At 46.7% G+C, this 21,413-nt stretch overlaps 1 protein-coding gene across 1 annotated transcript in view; it reads left to right on the top strand.

The window, feature by feature from the left end:
* The window catches only part of CLCN1 (chloride voltage-gated channel 1), a 107,383-nt gene extending 103,614 nt beyond the window's left edge, over window positions 1–3,769 (top strand). The window contains exons 22-25 of the mRNA XM_065417202.1: window positions 336–374; window positions 1,471–1,575; window positions 2,731–2,817; window positions 3,377–3,769. Of these exons, the coding sequence (XP_065273274.1) occupies window positions 336–374; window positions 1,471–1,575; window positions 2,731–2,817; window positions 3,377–3,769 (624 nt within the window). The remainder of the gene's footprint in view (window positions 1–335; window positions 375–1,470; window positions 1,576–2,730; window positions 2,818–3,376) is intronic.
* Window positions 3,770–21,413: the final 17,644 nt, after the last annotated feature.

Raw genomic sequence — 21,413 nt, 5'->3', positions numbered from 1 at the left:
GGGAAGTAGGGTGACCAGATGTCCCGATTTTATAGGGACAGTCCCGATTTTTGGGTCTTTTTCTTATATAGGCTCCTATTACCACCCCCATCCCGATTTTTCACATTTGCTGTCTGGTCACCCTAGCAGGAAGAGAGGGACCCTGAGTATAATGGCGACTTTCTGGGCTTAGGGATGAGTGGGTGGGGGGGGGGGGAAGGGAGGATTAGTTGCTGGAAAGTGGGCGATACAGCTGAGATTAGGAATAAGGGGGTCTTGCACTCCAGGGTTTTGCTGTGGAGTTAGGGCTGTTGTACTCCTTCGCTGACCGTGGCTGTGTTTTCTGTTCTCCCCAGGAGTATGTAGAGGTTATAGATACAATGAAGCCAGAGGAGGTAAGTCGGGATGAGGACTGGGGGGCTGGTTCTCCTCTCACCCCTGGAAGCTGTCTCCTTCCTGGGAAGGTCCAGTGGCCAGGATATGCTCATATGCTACAAGGAGAGGCCATCCTGAGAGAAACTATCCCCTCAACCCATGGAAATGGGGCAGCCTATCCTGAAGTGACTGGGGCAGGGAGAGCTCAGGAAGGAGAGACAGGGAGCTCTCATCCCCTCTAAGCAGGCCTGGGGAAGCCCTCACCTTCCTGGCTACTTTTCTCACTGTATCAGAGGGGTAGCCGTGTTAGTCTGAATCTGTAAAAAGCAATAGAGGGTCCTGTGGCACCTTTAAGACTAACAGAAGTATTGGGAGCATAAGCTTTCGTGGGTAAGAACCTCACTTCTTCTTTACTTGCATCTGAAGAAGTGAGGTTCTTACCCACGAAAGCTTATGCTCCCAATACTTCTGTTAGTCTTAAAGGTGCCACAGGACCCTCTATTGCTTTTCTCACTGTGTCACCCTTGCTGGGGGCATGTCAATCAATGGCACCTCTAGTGCTGCAGCACCACCACGTTTCCAAGGGGAGGCCCCAGCTCATGCTGGAGGGATGGGAAACCTCAGAGGAATAATATATTGGGGGTGGCAGATGAGGAGGAGGGGGAAACAGCAGTCTGAATCTGTAAAAAGCAATAGAGGGTCCTGTGGCACCTTTAAGACTAACAGAAGTATTGGGAGCATAAGCTTTCGTGGGTAAGAACCTCACTTCTTCTTTACTTGCATCTGAAGAAGTGAGGTTCTTACCCACGAAAGCTTATGCTCCCAATACTTCTGTTAGTCTTAAAGGTGCCACAGGACCCTCTATTGCTTTTCTCACTGTGTCACCCTTGCTGGGGGCATGTCAATCAATGGCACCTCTAGTGCTGCAGCACCACCACGTTTCCAAGGGGAGGCCCCAGCTCATGCTGGAGGGATGGGAAACCTCAGAGGAATAATATATTGGGGGCGGCAGATGAGGAGGAGGGGGAAACAGCAGTAGGAGACCGGAGCGGCTTGGAGTATGGGCTGGGAGCAGTGTTGGTCACTGTGAGTGTGATCCCCTCTTCCCTGTGTCAGATAGATGCATGGAAGCAGGACGAGCTGAATAAGGAGGTGTGCTTTGACAGCTGCCGCATAGACCCCTCCCCTTTTCAGCTAGTGGAGAGGACTTCCCTGCACAAGGTGGGTCTGACTTCCCTCCCAGCTACTGTCCATCCTTCTCCAACTTGTCTGTCTCTGTGCTAGCCCACCCTAGGGCTCATCCCCTTCCCTCTCCCCGTCTCCCTCCCCTCGCTTTGCATTTTTCTCTCTTTTGCTCTCTCTCTGTCGCCGTCTCTATCTGAGAAGCTCACTGAACTCCCATCAGCACAGTGTCTGACTGCAGTCTCCTGGAACATGAGCAGATTAGTTTAATAAAAGAGCTTCAGAGAACCACACTAGGATCCACCAGCCATTGCATTAGTGTTGGGATTCCCTCTCCCAGCCTCTGGGGGCTGTTTAGATACACACACATTAGCACTGGGATTCCCACTCCTAGGCACTGAGTGCAGCACCTCAGATGTTTGTAAAAGCAATGATACAATAATGATGGGTTTCATACATTAGCCCATCTGCGTGCTGCAAGATCCATATGCAGCAGTGGGGGTGGGATTCACACTCCTGGCCCCTCTGGGACCAGGGACCTCCATCCCAGCACATGAATACTGGGATTCACACTCCCTGCCTCGGAGTGCAATGGGATCTGCATGCCTTTATCACTGTATTTATTAGGGGTCTGTCACTGATTATATCATTGCTGGGATCCACTATCAGCTCCAAAGCACAGCAGGATCTACCCCACTGTGCATTGGTCCCTGAGTGGACTGGGATCTGCACTCTCGTAGCCATATGCCAGGTGTGGGGATGTGAGTTGGTGTGAGAATGTTCTGGGTGTCCCTAAAGCACTCCAAGCTTGCACCAGTGTGACCTGAGGGGAGTCCTGGCTGATTAGAAGTCCCAGGAATAAAAGGAATATTTAAGCTGTATGGGACTGCTGCTCTGGGCTAACTACAGGTATATACCAGGAGTTCCAGGTCCCCCGGAGTCCCACTAACCACCCTGCAAGTGCAATGAGGCTACTCACTGAGGATTAGCATTAAATTTCCCACTCCTAGGGCAGCTTCTTACCAGGGTGGCGCCAAACCCAAAGGAATTTGAGTTGGGATTCCCACTCCTAGCTTTGGAGCCCAGAGAGGATCTCAGGCCTAGGCTTAGCGCCAAGACTCTCATTCCCAGCCTTTGAGGACATCAAGCCCTAGGTGACTGGTAATGGAGATTCTCTTGTGTTTTCTCCCACAGACACACACCTTGTTCTCCTTGCTGGGCCTCAGCCATGCCTATGTGACCAGTAAGGGGAAGCTGAAGGGAGTGCTGGCATTGGAAGAGGTAAATACAGTCAAGTTTTCATGCAGACACTCCCACCTCCTGCTCAGCCCCAGACATTCTGTGTGTTATCGCAATATCCCACAGCAGATGAGAACCAGCTTTGGGATGGAAGTTTCAGCTCTGCAGTCAGTACATTTCCAGGCATTCCAGTTTCAAGTCCTGGCAGCACTGACTTAGTCCTTTTCCCTTCTGAGGGGAGAAATTGTGTTCCTGGATGTGAGTTTTTCAGAAGGAGCCTTAACAAACCAAGGTCCTGTCTGCTTTACATGGATATTAAAGATCCCCTAGTGACAGTCCTTTTTGTGAGAGACGGGCTCTTACCTGTATGGCCCGTGCTGGATCCGTTTAGCCAGTGTCCCTCCCAGAAGTGGCTACACTGAGGTTTGGAGTTTGCCAAGGGCTGTGAGATGAAAGGCACTATAGCAATGCAAAATCTGATCTCTCCAGGGGCTAGTCTCCTGCCCCGTTATTTTGGAGAGTAGCTGAACTGTTGTGCTGTGGTTTATCAGCTGCCCTTTAATTCCCTCTCTGTTCTTCTGACCTTCTGCCCCTCCAATAGCTCCAGAAGGCAATTGAGGGCTCCACGCGCTCTGGTGTCCGCCTCCGTCCACCCCTCGCCAGCTTCCGAGACACCAATCGGACCTCGGTCAGCAATGAGCAGAGTAGCCAGGTTTCACCGGTGTGGAGCCGGCAGGACAGCTGTGTGGTGCCTGTGAGAGGAGCTGCAGACTCAGGGATGGGGAGCCCACTGCCCTCCAGCTCCCCCTCCCCACAGCCCCCGCCCTTCCCTGAGGAGGGGAAGGGGCTGCACTCTGTCTCAGCTGCTGACGCTGAGCTGGAGGAAATGGAGCTGTCTGGCCCTGCTGCTGAGAACATCTCAGACATCCTCAAGGACCTGAGCCTGCGCTCCACGGACCTGGAGGAGGACGATGAAGAGGATGTGCCCCTATAACCGGTGGGAGGAGGGGATGTCAGTGAGCCAGCCCTGCTACACATGCTCCTCGGAGAGAAGCCTGAGGACTCTCTCGCCAATGCTCCAGCATCCGCAGTAGCTTAGTTGGGGGAGGGATCACAGGACTGCCCTTCTGCTGCCCTCACTGCCTGGAGTGTTGTGCTACCTGGGACAGATGGGGGTGCATGTGTGAGGGGGGAGATGGACTCCCCCAGGTGGCAAGGGGGCTGCTGGGATTAAGGGCCCTACTCTTTCTCTCCCAGCACTTATGGTGAGCATATGGCGGAGGGAGGCAGCAGGAACCATAATGAGGCATGGACCCCACTGGCTGCAGGGACAGATGCTCTGAACAGATTGTGCCATTGTGAGAGAGTGGTGGGGAGTGGATGGGGGCCACAGCCCTGCCTCTTTTCCATTCTCAGAACACCCTGAAGAACAGCGTGACTTTCTCTGCTTCCCCTGCCCCACAACAGTTCCTGCAGGAACCTTCCCACAACCCAGGATTTCTGACTAGTGAAAATTCTCAGGGGCAGGGGGATTGTGCAGGCAATGAGAGGGGAGAGGGCAAGCCCCCCGAACACCCTCCTGTACAATCCACCCAGCCACAGCTGTATCCCTGAAGATTCTGGGTTGAGCCAGCCTGGCACCTAGAGACACCCAGCATCCCTGGGGTAATAATAGCTTTATATACAGTGGCTCATTCATTAGCACAAGACCCCTCCCTGCAGTTCCTAAGGGTGGTCGCCATCTTCCCAAACACCTCACAAACACACACGCTTCCCACACTTGTATCTAGAAGCAACTTTCCATCTCAGAATCCCACCACCCCATGCCCCTGTAGCCCCTTCAAGCCCCTCTCCCATCCTGCGCACCAAGAACATTCTTGTCCAGAAACACTGGGTCTTGTTCTGGATTCTCCCTCTGGTATTTTCGTTGGTGGGAGGAATGCTGGGGGCTTGTCCTGGGCCTGCCAGCGCTGCCACGAAGAGGGAGGTTTCTTACTGCTCCCACAAGCATGGTTGGGAGGGAGGAAAGGCTGCCTGATCTTTGTCACGGTTCTTTAATATACTCAGGACTTTAAAAAAGAATTGGACGGGAGGAAAGACTTCTTGTTTTCCGGTTGGCTCACTGAAGTCTTTAAGCAGAATGGCCAAGATTGGAGTGGGTTGGTCAGAGGTCACAAAGGCATGGACGAATGAGCAGTAAGACTGTATATATGTTTCTATCTTTCAGATATTTATGTGTTTGTCTCTGAACCACTATCGGCAATTTCTATGAAGTTATAGTCTTAAAATATAAGAATGCCCACATAAGAATGGCTATACTGGGTCAGACCAAAGGTCCATCCAGCCCAGTATCCTGTCTACCGACAGTGGCCAATGCCAGGTGCCCCAGAGGGAGTGAACCTAACAGGTAAAGATCAAGTGATCTCTCTCCTGCCATCCATCTCCACCCTCTGACAAACAGAGGCTAGGGACACCATTCCTTACCCATCCTGACTAATAGCCATTAATGGACTTAACCTCCATGAATTTATCTAGTTCTCTTTTAAACCCTGTTATAGTCCTAGCCTTCACAACGTCCTCAGGCAAGGAGTTCCACAGGTTGACTGTGCGCTGTGTGAAGAACTTCCTTTGTTTTAAACCTGCTGCCCATTAATTTCAATTGGTGCCCCCTAGTTCTTATATTATGGGAACAAGTAAATAACTTTTCCTTATTCACTTTCTCCACACCACTCATGGTTTTATATACCTCTATCATATTCCCCCTCTTTTCCAAGCTGAAAAGTCCTAGCCTCTTTAATCTCTCCTCATATGGGACCCGTTCCAAACCCCTAATCATTTTAGTTGCCCTTTTCTGAACTTTTTCTAATGCCAGTATATCTTTTTTGAGATGAAGAGACGACATCTGTACGCAGTATTCAAGATGTGTGCGTACCGTGGATTTATATAAGGGCAATAAGATATTTTCCGTCTTATTCTCTATCCCTTTTTTAATGATTCGTAACATCCTGTTTGCTTTTTTGACTGCTGCTGCACACTGCGTGGACGTCTTCAGAGAACTATTCACGATGACTCCAAGATATCTTTCCTGATTAGTTGTAGCTAAATTAGCCCCCATCATATTGTATGTATACTTGGGGTTATTTTTTCCAATGTGCATTACTTTACAATCCCCCATGGAGGGAGATTGTGGGCTGAGAGCAGGCTGATGAGAGAGAAATGAGAAACGGCAGAGAGAAGCTGCTCCCCTGCCTTCCCCTTTGCTAGCACAAGAAGGCCCCTCTCTTTAAACACTGCTTTCCTGCTACTTCAGGACTGGGTACCCTCCACACAGCTCTGCCAATACATCTCAATTGTAACTCGGAGCACCCTTTGCTATTCCATCTTCACCTGTGTCCGGAGGAGAGATGCTGCAGCAGCTTGGTGCATGCATGTGATACCCTGACATTCAGAGATGAGAGACTGCCAGGCTAACTCACTATTCCTGCCAGGTTTTCTCAGTATGATAGCAAAATTCAGTGTTGTAGAGTCTGCAGATTTCCCCAGCCATTGTGCAGCTTTCTACTGTAAAATTTTCATCAAAGAAACCAGGTAGCAGTCCCTGGGGCTCTGCCAGACACAATCCCACTCATCAGGCTGTGAGGAGAGGAGATCCCAGGCACTTTATGATATGTCCTGATGCCTGGCCAGGTGCACCTCCACGAGCTGGCTGCCTGGAGGCTATGACAAAGCCAGAGGCAGCATGGTTCCCAGTTCCTGCCCTGTTCGTGCAACTGGGAGACACCAACTATGTTGGGTTTGCCAAGCTTATTTAAGCAGATGGTTCCCCTGCAGTGCTCCAGAGGCAGGTAAAAATCCTGGGGCACCTGCCAATATACTAGTGAGAATTTCTCCTTGGCCTCAATTCTAGCAATTAGGCTTGTACATGTAAACAAGAACCCTTTCTGAAGCTGGGGGTTTCCATTGTGATCTGGCCTGCCCTGTGTTCAGCTGGGGGCAGTAATGGTATATTTTAAAGCATGGGGAAGGGGGAAAGAAAGAAAACAATAAAGGCTTATCTTCTCGTAAAGTACCTGCAACTATCTGGCGTGTCATGCCCCATCAGCACTAGGGCTCTGTGAGCTGCCACCAAGCCTGAGTCCCTACCTCTCTAGGAGGGCAAGGTTTGTGGCTTGAGCTGATGTTGAAGCTGGCTTTTTAAATAAAAAAATCGGAGAAAGGGAGAGAGTTGTGTGCATGAGAGCAAGACAGAGACAGATACAGACAGAGAAGAGAGAGTTAAGTCCCAGGCAGACTGTGAAGAGCTACAAAAGGATCTCTCAAAATTGGGTGACTGGACAACAAAATGGCAGATGAAATTCAGTGTTGATAAATACTAAGTAATGCACATTGGAAAACATAATCCCAACTATACATATAAAATGAAAGGATCTAAATTAGCTGTTACCACTCAAGAAAGAGATCTTGGAGTCATTGTGGATAGTTCTCTGAAAACAGCCACTCAATGTGCAGCAGCAGTCAAAAAAGTGAACAAAAAGTTGGGAATCATTTAGAAAGAGATAGATAATAAGACAGAAAATATTATATTGCCTCTATATAAATCCATAGTACACCCACATCTTGAATACTGCGTGCAGATGTGATCGCCCCATCTCAAAAAATATATAGTGGAATTGGAAAAGGTTCAGAAAAGGGGTATGAAACGGCTTCCATATGAAAAGCGATTAATAAGACTTGGACTTTTCAGCTTGGAAAAGAGACAACTAAAGGGAGATATGATTGAGGTCTATAAAATCATGAATGGTGTGGAGAAAGTAAATAAGGAAGTGTTATTTACTCATAACACAACTAGGGGTCATCAAATGAAATTAACAGGCAGCAGGTTTAATACAAAAGGAAGTATTTTTTCACACAATGCACAGTCAACCTGTGGAACTGCTTGCCAGAGGATGCTGTGAAGGCCAAGACTATAACAGGGTTCAAAAAAGAACTAGATAAATTCATGGAAGATAGGTCCATCAATGGCTATTAGCCAGGATGGGCAGGAATGGTGTCCCTAGCCTCTGTTTGCCAGAAGTTGGGAATGAGCGACAGGGAATGGATCACTTGATGGTTACCTGTTCTTTTCATTCCCTCTGGGGCATCTGGCATTGCCCACTGTTGGAAAACAGATACTGGGCTAGATGGACCTTTGGTCTGACCCAGTATGGCTGTTCTTATGGTCTTAAGATGGGGACCAAGTAATACAAGGAGGGGGAATCTTGGGATGATACACACAAGGGGCTGGGCAGCTCAAAATAAGGCCTCATCTACACTTAAAGAATTTTTGTCTGTGGGTTAGGAGTGTGAAAAACTCACACCCTGAAATAGCTAACTGTCTAGATGGTAGTACCGCTGGAAAGGTCTGGAGGTTATATTGGATCACAAATTGAATACAAGTCAACAATGTGATGCAGTTGTGAAAAAGGCTAATAGCATTCTGGGATGTATTTACAGGAGTGTTGTATGTTAGACACAAGAGGCCTCAACTGGAGTCTTGTGTCCATTTCTAGGCACCACACTTTAGGAAAAATGTGGACAAATGAGAGAGAACCCAGAGGAGAACAACAAAAATGATAAAAGCTTTAGAAAACCTGACCTCTGAGGAAAGATTAGAAAAACTGGCCATGTTCTGTCTTAGAAAAGAAGCACGAGGGAGAATATGCTAACTGTCTTCAAATGTGGTAAGGGCTGTTATAAAGAGGATGGTGATCAGTTGTTCTCCATGTCCACTGAAGGTAGGACAAGTAGTAATGGTCTTAATCTGCAGCAAGGGAGATTTAAATTTGATGTTAGGATAAACTTTCTAACTATGTTGGATAGTTTAAGCTCAAACAGGCTTCCAAGGGAGGTTGTGGAATCCCCCACACTGGAGGTTTTAAGAATAGGCTGGACAAACACCTGTCAGGGGTGGTCTAAGTATACTTGGCCCTGTCTCAGTGCAGGGGACTGGACTAGTTGACCTACTGAGGACCCTTACAGCCCTACATTTCTATGATAGCTATGCTACAAAAGCCCTAGTGTACATGCAGATATATCAGCAAAAAGTGATTTTGCAGGTATAAGCTGCATCTCTATCAATGGTTTGCTGGTATAGCTGTACCAATACAGTAGCCTAAGATGCATTTGAACACCTGGAATAGTCTTTCACTGCAACCCTTGGGCAAAAAAGTAGAACTGGTTGCAGATTTGTATACCCCAGGATACAGCATTGGTGAGCCCATTACTGGAATACTGGCTCCAGTTCTGTTATCCACTTTGAAAATGATGTTGAAGAATTGGAAAGGACTCAGAAAAGACCTACAAGAATAATTAGAGGTCTGGAAAACCTGCCTTACAGTAAGAACCATAAGAAGCTAACTATTGAGTTTATCCAAGAGAACGCTAAGAGGTCACTTGGTTGGTTCACGGGAAGATATTTTTGATCTAGCATAAAGCATAAAAAGATCCAGTGGTTGGAACCTGAAGCTAGACAAATTCAGGCTAGAACTCAGGCGCACATTTTTAACTCTGAAGGTAACTTACCAAGGGATTCGGTGAGTTTTCCATCACTTGGCATTTTTAAATGAAGACTTGATGACTTTCTAAAAGGTACATTCTAGCTCATCCAGAAGTTATGGGCTCAATGCAGAAACTATTGGGTGGGTTCTCTGGACTGTGTTATGGAGGAGTTCAGTCTAGATTATCATAATGGCTCCTTCTGGCCTTAAAAGTATAAGAAACCATTTCTATGCCCTGCTGAGAAGGGGATTCATCCTCTGGCAGTACTGAGACCAGCAAATAGAACAAGGGGAGGAAGCTTGTGTCTGCTTGATCCTGGGGGCCAGTTCAGTCCTTGAACTAGTAAGATCAGACCCCAGATCTACCTCAATATGCACCTCAGCTGCTGTAGTCCCTAAGGGCCTTGTTGAAGCTGGGGAATAATCAGGCGTAGGAATCCTTGGTCCATGACTCCTCCTGCTCTTGGCCCAGAATGCCCCCAGCACTGGTGAATCCTGCAGGGCATCTGCAGAGCTCTTATGGGGTCCCATGTACCCGGGTATTCCTCAGGAATCCTAAAGGCTACTCTACAGCCCCTTTGCACCATGTAGCCAGCACACAGGTGCTGTGGAGCAGTGAAGGATTCCCCCAAGTGCTAGTCTCTGACTCTGCCCAGGCTTCCCGTTACATGCTGTAAATATTCTGGGCAGTAAAGGCACCACACTCCCTTCTTAGACCTGTTTTTTTTTTCTGGATACCTTTCTCCATTGAAGTGGTCCTGTGTGCTGTACAGGAAGCCATAGGCGCCGACTCCGTGGGTGCTCTAGGGCTGGAGCACCCATGGGGAAAAAATGGTGGGTGCTGCAGCAGCCAGCTTCCCACTCCCTCCTAGTGCCTCCCACCCATCGCAATCAGCTGTTCCACGGCATGCAGGAGGCACTGGGGGGAGGGAGGAGCGAGGACTGGGCAGCTTGGGGGAGGGGGTGGAATGTGGTGTGGGGCAGGAGGAGGTGAGGCGGAGGTGGGGGTTTGGAGGAAGAGGTAGAGTGGGGGCGGGAGTGGAGCGGTGGTGGGAAGAGGCAGAGTGGGGGTGGGGCTTGCAGGAAGAGGTGGGGTGGGGTCTGGGGCAGAGCTACAGGGTCGAACACCCCCTGGTACATTAGAAAGTTGATGCCTCTGCAGGAAACCTCAAAGTTTTACCTGGAAACCTTTGCTCCACAACATGAATCCCAAACCTTCACCCCAGAACCTGAATCTCCAGCTTCTACCCCATAAAACACACACAGGGAGCTTTACTTTAAAACCAAAATTTTTTCCCAAAACCTGTAAACTTCATCCCACAATTGAACCATCACCAAAGCCTTGAACTTTCTCTACAAATTCAAATCTAGGTCTATATGCCCAAACTTCATCTACAAAACTGAACCCTTCAAAGCCAAGAAGCCCTGGAGCATATGGAATTGAAAACAGATTGTATCTCTCCCTAGCACCACCTTGCCCTGCCCAACTCCCCTAGCCTTTCTATATCTCTGTGCTTTCCCGTTTCCTCACTTGAAGGATGCAATACTCCACATGCTCGGAGTGGCCTGTTGTCACTGGATGTTGCCAGCCCAGTGCTTAGCCAGGGAGCACTGCAGTAAGGGGAGGGTGAGAGAAACTGAATCTGGGCGATTTCCTCAGCCCTTTTCTCTCCAGAGCAGACAGACAACCCCACCCAGACTTCTGGCTCCTGCTAGTGGACTACGTGTCCTGGGAGGGGATATTGTCAGTAACAAGGCAGTGTGGAGGGAGGCACTGAGGGAGGGAGGGAGCTGAGCAGCGGTACTTGCTGCAGCTGAAAGACAGATATAGCACGTGTTCCCCACAGGCCTGCACTTCCACAATGGCTGGTATATGGGGCGGAAGGGAAGCCAGGCCTTCTCCACGTCTCCCCACTTCCCTCTATGCCCAGACACATCCCACCCCAGTGCACTCTGAGAACACAGGCAGCAGTAGCATTTTGGCAGCCGCCTCCTGCCAAGGTGTGCTAAGGGGTAGACAGTGCTCCTGGGGCCTCCTTCTCCTTCCCACACACAACTCAGTGGATTCACACAGAGCAGCCATAACAGAACCAGTCTCCACTCCATTCCTCAGTGTTCCCCACCTATACAGTGGGGAGAATTATAGTTACCAATGGTACCTTCACAGAGGCATTGTGAGGCTCAGTTCATTAATGTTAAGGCCTCAAAGTTCCCGAGCTGGAAGATGCTAAAGGAAGAACTTGGCTACTACTGAGATGACTAATCAGTATAAATACCTAGAAAGAGACAAACTTGGAGAGAGAGGGCATGAGAGAGCTATTACTGACTTTATTTTCCAATCAATAAAATTTTTTAAAACAACCATAATGAAGACAGATTTTAAAATGTAAACTATTTATTTGTATATAAATAAATGTCTTAAAGCTGCCCAGTAATAAATGGCAAAGTCATCTGTGACTCTGAATAATGAAGGAAAATGAAAGAAAAAATCTAGGTAGAAAAAGGAAAATAACTAACATAAGGTCAGCATTTCAGCCACACAAGCTGAAGCTACAATTCCTCAAAACCTAACATCTAATCCCAAGTGCAACAGAACCGTGAGCAAAAGGCAGCACTGAAGATTTATGAAGAATAAGTTGCCAACAAACTTGGCTGTCTTTTGCTCCTGTGATATACAATATAAATGGTTACAGAGAAAACAGGAGTTGTATCATACTTGGATTTTGATCCAATATTTTATGAGGTGTTTGTGTGATTCACCAACCTAACCCCCAGTGTAAACAGTGCTATGTTGAGGGAAGGGCTTCTCCCATCAACATAGCTACCACCTCTTGCGGAGGTGAATTAACTACACCAACGGGAGAAGCTCTCCTGTCAGCATAGTAGCAGCTTCACTAAAGTGCTGCAGCTTTATAAGTGTAGACCTGCCCTCACTCTCAGTCATAATTCAAAGTGACTGGGATATGAGAACTGCTATGTGCAGCTAAGAACTGTCTGAAGAACTGTAAAGAAATCATGCTGGCAAATGGCAAAGTAGAAGGTGGGGAGATGTCGAGCAGGACTGTTCCAGGTCCAATCTTATTTAAAATCTTCATGAATAATCTGGAAGAGGAAGTAAATGGCATGGCTAATGAAACTCACAGACGATAACTAGGGAAGAGCAGTGAATACCAGATGGGACAGAGAAATAATAAGAAAGAGACCTACAGAGAGCTGAGACTGGGACAGAAAATAACAGGATAAGAAAATAGCAGGAAAACACAGCTAACTTGTCTGGGGAAAAGAATCCAAAATACACTCAGTGGGAGGAGAATCCTAGGACAGAGAGATGCTTAAAAAGACCTTGAAAAGCTACAGCAGACAGCAAATTAAACATCTGTGTGTAGTGTAACAGGCAGTAAAAAGGCCAATATAGTTTTGGTATATGCAGAGGCATCACTTCATGAGTCAGGAAAGTGATAGCCCTCTTCTGTGCCTCTGGTGCAAGCACACTTGGAGTATTTCAACTCTGAGCACCACATTTCAAGAATAACTACTGGCAAACTGGAGGTAGTTCAGAGAAAAGTACCAGAAATGGTTAGGTGGCTGGAGGGACTCACTGACAAGGAAAGACTAGATACGTTAACGATATATGTTTTGTGAAAGCAACATCTAAGGTAAAGGGGCACAATAGTACGAACATATCTGCAGGGTGTTCACACCAAGGAAGAGAGAAATTATATTAGGTGGCAAAGGGGGTACAACTAGAAGTATTGGGATGAAACTAAGGTAAAAATCATTTAGAATGAATAGCAGCAAACCCTTCCTGACAGTGAGATGTATTAGGCCATTAGTTTTTCAAGTGTTGGAAGCTACATTGGTTGTCAGATGTAAACCAGATTGGAAAAGCTGCAAGGAGATGGCAGCAATGTTGGCGACTCCATAGGGGTATCTCCCCTCTGAGTCAACATTAAACCACTACCCCAATACACTGGTAGGGGCATCATGCAGCTAGAAGTGCAGTTTTTTGGATTAGATGTAAAGCCAATGTCTGGATTACTCAAGGTCATTATAGATCTCATCCTGCTTAAACCTTCCCTGTGGTTTCATCTGACTGCTGGATTTTTCTGCATGTTCTGTCTTAACCTGCTGTCTAGCATGTTGTGAACCATCTCAAAAATGGCAGCATTTCATTGGTAATTGAATGACTCTTATATGTACAGTCTGTAACATGCTTTGAGATGAAAGACTCTGGAGAAATATCAGCATGAAAATGAATTCTCAGCTAAATGAAAAGATAAGGGAAGAGGGCAGCAGTGTCAGGACAGACATTGTTGGGCTCGCACAATGACCTCTGTTCTGTGACACAATGGCTGCAGATGAAGTGTCATCTTTTTATAGTGGAGTGCAAAAAGCTCTCTCACCTGCCCAGAATGAGATACTGCCCCTATCCTTGTATATGTCTCCAGCATGCTCTGGCTTTACTCCTATCAATGATTTTGTACCTCCACTCCTGCTAGGATACTGTTTCCTCAGACGCAAGTCCCTTGGATCCTCCCCCCAGAAATAAAACACTTCCACCAGCCAGAATGGCAAGACCACATTCTGTTTAATAATAACGCCATAAGGACTGTACATGCCATTTTGGCCTACATCCTCTCCTTTTTCAGTGGCTGCTGCCACACATAGGTATGGAGGTGTGTAGTGCCATATAGTTTCCTATGTCCGTATGTATAATTTATATATATATATAATATATATTATATATATATAGATAGATAGATATTTATAGATAGGGTATATATATATATATATTTATAGAGATTTTTTTTCATAAGTCATATTATCAAAACATGCGAAGAATAACCAGCGAAAAGATTTCACACAAAGAAGTTTTGGAGCTGGAAGACCAAAGGCAAATCAGTTTTGTTTTTGTTTATTTGGGGGTGGCATGGGACAAGGCAGGGGTAGGAGGGTTATAATGACAGACCCCCTTCTCTTCCTGCTCTTTCTTTCCCCATGAAGAGCCATGGCCCTCCACAAAATGCATCCTTGAGGGATGAAAAGAATCTCCATTCAGTCCCCCACAAAATCACACACAGCTGGGGAAGAGGGTCTTTACATTGCCCTGCTACAACCCCTCTTTGTCCTGTCCCCTTATGCAAAAGCAGTTTCATATGTTGAGAATACAAAATCTTAAGTCCCAAACCTTTGGTTGCTTTTAAACGTGCTTCAAGACACCACTCCCCATTCTCCCACCCACCCATAACACCCACAGATCACTGTACCTCCCACTCCCCAGCCCTTACCCACCCAACCCCGAAAAGAGCTTTTAAAAAAAGCCCTGCTCATTGTAAAATGATTTTTGAGGCTCATTCTGTAGTTTGGAGGATCCTGGGGACCCATTGGTAACTCCCCCTATCATGCAAGACACCCACAAAACCAGAGAAGATAAACAGAAACCATCAAACAAAATACACCTGCAAAGCTGCTTCTGCTTTTCACACTGCTCATCTGCGCACTACACGGAAACAGTGGATGGAAGTGGAGTGGATGCCTATGCTTGCCTGGAATGGACTGTGCACAGCATTTAGGTCAAGAACCTAAATGGGATTTGTGACCTCTAGAAAGGGAGCAGGGCAACAAGGGGGAATGCTTTTACTGGTTTTCTATCCCTCCTGCAAAGGTCTCTGGGGTTCAGGTAAACCTGGACTGGATGGCTGTGTTATCCTGGAATTAACTGTCAGTGCATGACCTTTCTCCTGGGTGGAGAAGAACTTTGCCTGACAGGATGGACACTAGTTGTACCCTTGGGAGGAGCAGAACCAAGACTGGATTTCTGAAGACACCGAGCATTGACTCAGTGCAAGGTGGAAGTGGAGGCTGAGTTCCCACCCAACCAGTGATAGAAAGATAGCAACCCTCCCTTCTTAAGTGTACCACTTAGCTTAACCAGAAGCCCTTACCATCATTCTAGAACAGGCAGGTGCCTTGTTGACTGCCCTGGGGAGCAACATTCATGACTGAACAGATAACCTGTCAGTCCCTACATTTCCAGGAGAAATCCTAGGGTCTGGGTGGAAATATTGTCCAAAACAGGGGCCTGGTCTGGTTACATTGCTTCAATTCCAATCCAGATCTGTCTGTGCTGGGGAAATACAATGCACAACCCCAGTTGGTCCATATTACTCTTGTACAGGCCTGTTCATATCCATACAAGGGAAGGACAAAAATGTCCCAAAAAGGCCTAACTGGTACACATCACGCACACCTGTACATATCTTGCACTGTCTGTGCTAGGAAGAGCCATATATATAACAAAGACCCAGATGGTCTCTATGCTCCAATGCAGACGCTGCCATATCTGTGCTGGTAACACAGTGAACATCTGGTCTGTATCACTTCCCAACAAACCTACAGAGCTGTCTGTGCTTGCAGGGGCCTGTGATCTCCGGCAAGGGGCCAGACATTCTGCATAGTGAGAAACACTGTGCTGGGGAGAGAGACAGAAAGATACTGATCTGGCACAGATGTCTATCACTCTCCTACAGATCCAGCCCTATCTATCTCACCTGGGGAGTGACTGAAATGAAAGAGGGCCCCATCTGGCTTCCATTCATAACTGACATTGCCTCTGCTGTGCTATCTAATGCGTGCACATGAGATCCATATTCTACATATCACTCTGTTTATCCTTCCCTTCCCTGAGTTAAGGCACAGCACATCCCTGTCAGACTCCCTCTTCTGTGCTCCAGCTAAACAGCGAATGTTAATTCCTCTCCACTTCTCTCAAGACAACATTAAATATGCTGATTGCAGATCACTGGCGATCGCTGTATTTGAAAGGCTCTTTTGGTAACAGCAGCTTAAAATGACATTTCCCATTGTTTAGAAATGTCTGAACCAAGCCATGAGGAAAATCCAAAGTGGGGTGAGATGGAGAAACTTTCCCTCATACCAGCTAGTGTGAGATAGTCTGAGTTGGCAGGAAGGAACAGTTCTAGGCTGTGAGAGAGCAAGGACCTTCTCCTTACATGGGAAGGCTGAGGTGACACCTTTCTGGATTGTGCAGCTAAGCTTAATGCCAGCCTGTGCTACTCTCCAGAGTATTGAGGGGTGTTTACTTTTTACTTATCTTTTCCTCTATCAGGACAATTAATCTGACATTTAAGCTAAATGGGACTGAGTCCGGTGATTCAGGGCCTCACCCTGCTCCCACAAAGGCAAAGTCTCAGCTGACTTCAGTTGGAGCAGGACTGGGCTCTTACTTGGGGCAGTTGCAGTATTCTGGCTGTTCAGGGGAGACAAGGAAAGAAGTAGGTAACTTCTTGAGTGTGGAGAAATCTCCCCCCCCCCCCCTCCTTGTCTTCCAGAAGCGCGAGCTAGATGGCCTATGCATAGGCTTGGAAGGATTAGATTTTTATTGGTAATGGTCAGTAAATGCTGATTTCACTGTACACACACAAACTAATGAAAAAATATTTCCATTGACAAATGAAATTTACAGCTAGGCAAAGTAAGAAAAATGCTGCTTGAGAACTTTGAGTTTGATCTAAAGATATTTACTTTGTATATTTTGACATGACATGTTGACAATTTGTGTTTTAACACTTATGAAGCTATATAACTTTTTGAATCTCAACATCTGTCATTAAATAATCATTGTCTGACCTCCCTCATTTTCACCCCCCATAATTTCATGCAACTGTGAAAACTGAAATAGATAAAACTAGAAAAAATGATTTAAAATAATATTGATATTATCCATCAAAATTATATATTAAAAATCGAATTCTGCCAAGCCTACTTATGCAGTACCAAGCTCTGTAACAGCACTTGAGCTACATACACCAGGTTGGGAGAGTCTCTTTCTTATTCTGTGATTAACTCCTCCAGCTCCTTTGCAGGGGTGTTATTTTTTTTAAAGCTTTTCTCATCTTTTTTGCTGACATATTTCTTCTACTCTCTCCTTTTCCCTGCTGCCTCCCTCCCCTCTCCAACACACACACCTTTTCAGATTTAGAAAATAGTGTCCTTTTCCCTGGCTGTCCTGCCGGCTCCACAGACAATTTCCATTTGCTGGACACAGTAAGGATGGTCCAGGCTTTAGCCATGCACGTGGCCAGCCTATACATCTCAGGGCTATTCCAAAACTCAAGTTACCTTGGAACTGGCATGAAAATAGGCATGTACCCTGGCTGCAGAAGCTGTATCACCCCAGGAACCCACCACAGTGCCCAATACTTCCCACAGACTTGCCCCTGCCCTACAATCACAGGACAGGACTTATCAGTGGTGCTTACCTTTCCCTGTCAGCTCTGAAGTCCCAGCGTAGTCAAAGAAAAAGGGTGGAATTGGCAAGGGTGACTAGCCACTGCCTGAGATCTGCCAATTCACATGGAAACCGAAGAGCTGCCAGATGGGAATGACTGTCAGTCACTACAAAGTAGGAACAGATTGGAACCAGTCATCTAGAAGTGATAAGATCTGTGTCCCCTTCCTCAACTCCCTGAGCCATTTCCCCAGACCTAAGGATGTATCGGAACTGATACCCTACAGATGAAAGGCACCTTCCCCTTGTCCCATTCGTCCAGCCAGTTCCCCCAACCTGGAGCCAAATTGAAAATTGTGCTTTAGAGATGAAAGACCCTATATCCCACTTCATGATTCCCCTGAGCCAGCCACTCACAGGGACACACTGGAACTGGTGCCCTAGAGGCAAAGACTCCATATCCCATTACTCTGGACTAGCCAGTTCTTACCTACCCTGCAGGGCCGGCTCCAGGCACCAGCTTGCCAAGCAGGTGCTTGGGGCGGGCACTCCGGAGAGGGGCGGCACGTCCAGCTATTCGGCAGCAATTCGGCGGACGGTCCCTCACTCCCGCTCGGAGCGAAGGACCTCCCGCCGAATTGCCGCCGCAGATCGCGATCGCAATTGCGATCGCAGCTTTTTTTTTTTTTTGCGCCGCTTGGGGCGGCAAAAACCCTGGAGCCGGCCCTGCTACCCTGTCCCCCCACACTCAACTTAGCCCAACCCATGAACAACTTGTAGGTTTAACAACAGTAATGTGAACTGGCCAGATGGTGGCAGTAGAGGGCACAGGAGTGAGAACAAGCTCTGTCTGTCTGAGAGCTGATTCAACTACTAGAGTCACCCATGTTTAAAGAGACACTTCTCTGTTCAGCAAAGAACAGAAGTCATGGCTCCTACTAAAGTCTTAATGGCTTTATGGCAAACAAAGGCAGGGAACCCTCTAGCTACACTGCTTCAAGCAATTTCAGAAATATTTCATGAGTGCAGCTCTGCTCACAAGTGACGACTCCAGATCAAACTTGCTTACTTGACAAATAAAAAGATGTTTGTTTCTGACTGTCAGCCCTGCAAACTCAGCCTGGGGTCTGAGAGTCAAGCTGGACTCTTTCCAGATCATCCCCTAGAATAAAGAATCTGCAAGTCAAATTGTGCCCCCAATGACACCTGTGGTAACCCCATGGCCCTCAGGAGGTTTGCACAGGTGTGACTAATTAGAACATAGAAAACAATTCTGCAGATGCTGCACAAGAAGGAATAGGTTCCATTACCCTCTTTCTGAGCTAGGCTGGCTCTGCAGGGATAACTTGAGTAAAAACCAAGTCAAAATCTAGGGCCAAGATTTTCAAAAGGGACTAGTAACTTTGCATTCCTCAGTTTTTGGATACTTTCAGTAGACCTGATTTTCAGAAAGTGCCAAAAATCAGGGAGCCTTAACGCATCTGAAATTGGGCCCCCCAAAACTGATGAATCTAAAACCATGTGTCGCTTCTGAAAACCTTAGCAATGTGAGAAGATCTGATTCTGGATACAGGCAGGGTGCAAGTCTGTTGCATAAGAAAGGCCCATTGTTATACAGTCACTTTTTAAGGTAGAATCACATTTTGCAGGAGACTCAAAGTGACCTATCAGTTTGTGATTAATATTGTCCATTTGGGCCTCACTTAGGCAATGGTTGGAGGCCATGGGAATGCGGTGTCCAGTCAGGTTCCTGGCAATGAGAAAAGCATGTGTGTTCTTGGATGGTGGGGACATCAGGGGAAGTTTTTTTGTGTGTGTGCAAAAAAGGTAAGATCTTTATGGAAAAATCTTATAGAATTTAATAACTTGAAAATAATAGGTTTCTGTAGAAATTACTCTAAACACCTGTAGGATTTAATAGACAATGAGATCCCATCTATAAGCTTTTTGAAACTGGGCTATAGAATTCTGTAGCAGAAGTATAATTCTCTAGCGGTCAGAAAACTCTGTGGGAAGGTTTCCACTTGCTATTACATTCTGTGGGATTTTCATAAGGTACATTTCTTTTCTTTTTCTTTTTTAGTCTTCGTTTTCCATGTAATGTGTGTCCCTCTGTGACTTCTCTCCTATGGAGAAAATGCACCTCATACATTTGTCACACAGCTTACCAAATGCACAACTTGTCTTCATTAGAAAAAAATAGACCTAACCAAGATTACCCCCTTGTCCTGGTCCTGTGAATAACAAGGTGGGAGCAGGATACATTTGAAGATACACTGAAATATAGTTACCGTAAACATCCAGGTTGGTCCTGGTTAGGCCCTCAGGGTAGAATGGTTCGGAAAAATAAGAAGCAGGCTTATCGAACCTTCCTCACCCCAAAAGAAACACCCCAAAGAAACACAACTTCATTTTCCCTGAAGGTTCAAAAAAAAAATTGGGTTAACTTTCATTTGTATATCATCTGCGGCAGTGCCCATGCACTTTCCCAGTTTCTCTGTTCTTGCTAGTGAGACTTCCCCAATCCATGCAGCAGCCAGACCAAAGCAGTTCAGATAAACTCAGGATAATGAGTCCTCCCAGGATTTTGGGAGGTGCTTTATCCAACCTTCTCAACCTTGGGAGGGTGGCACCAGAATGTGTAAACATATTTAAGTAGATATAGAAACCTAATCACCCAGGAAAGGAGCAACCTCCCCTGGGAGAGACAGGGAAGCTCCAAAGAAATGGGGACAAAGAGGTGGTAACAAATGCTTTTGTCTCATATCCACCTCCAAGCGTCAGCCTCACGTAATCCTCCCAAACACTCCTCCCAGTGGCGTTTCCATTAGAGGTGCAGTGGAGAGGGAAGACAGGTCCTCTTGAAATGGAGCTTGCCAGAGAGACTCAGAAGTTCACTGTGGAGTTCCCTATAATTCCAATTGCCAGTAGGAAAGGTGTGTGGGCAGAAATACCATCTTCAAGGCTCCATGTCTAATTCACCCTCCTCTTGACTCCTGGACATGATCCACTTCTGTTTTCCTGTGGCTGTCTCAGCTCCTAGCCTCCTGGATAATATTCCTGCTACATTCTCCTCTCCTGATATGTACTCCTTCCCTGCTACATGGGTTGGGTTCCAAACCTGGATCAGAAGAGGAACATACCTCACTCTCCCATCCTGCAAGCAGCAATACCAATTCTACCATCAGGGAGGAGAAGACAGAGAGGAGACAAACATCTGTATTCCAGTTGAACAGAGTGGCTCTGGCTTGGAGCAAGTGGGGCAGAGATGCCTCCGGGGTAGTGCAGAAAGAGGGCAATCTCCAGCTTGGTTCATTTATCCAGTCCCCCACCCTTAACTTGCCCTTTGTGGGCATTTCTTTGCTCATACACTGCCCATATTTCAGTGAACACCCAACACTTCTACTATCCCCTGCTGGTCATGTTCTGCTGTCTGAACAATGATTGCCCCCACACAATTTTTGTCTCCTGTTTATTCCCTAGCAAGAGCAGAGAGGAAACAATTGGTTAAATACTTATTTAAAGTCCCTTCTCCTGCAGTATGTCTGCAGCAACAAGAAGGGGAATCACATGGGATCAAAACCCCTTCAGTCCATGAATCATAAATTTTGTTAACAAAAATATAGAACCCGTACAAATGGGGAAAACCCCCCAAAACCCAGCCTTCCCCACCCCTGAAAGAGAGATGGGAGGAATGAGAAAAAAAGAAAACAGTTCCAAGGAATATTTACATTGTCAAGAAAAAACAGAAAATGTAAAGCAGGAAAGAGAAATGAACAGGAGGGAGGAGAAAAATTCCCCTCCCACCCCCTTTCCTCCATCCACATTTGGCACCACAGAGGGACCGGGGA

Source organism: Emys orbicularis, chromosome 1 (assembly GCF_028017835.1).
Source record: "Emys orbicularis isolate rEmyOrb1 chromosome 1, rEmyOrb1.hap1, whole genome shotgun sequence".
Taxonomy (NCBI): Eukaryota; Metazoa; Chordata; order Testudines; family Emydidae; genus Emys; species Emys orbicularis.
This window is presented reverse-complemented; position numbering and strand designations above follow the sequence as displayed.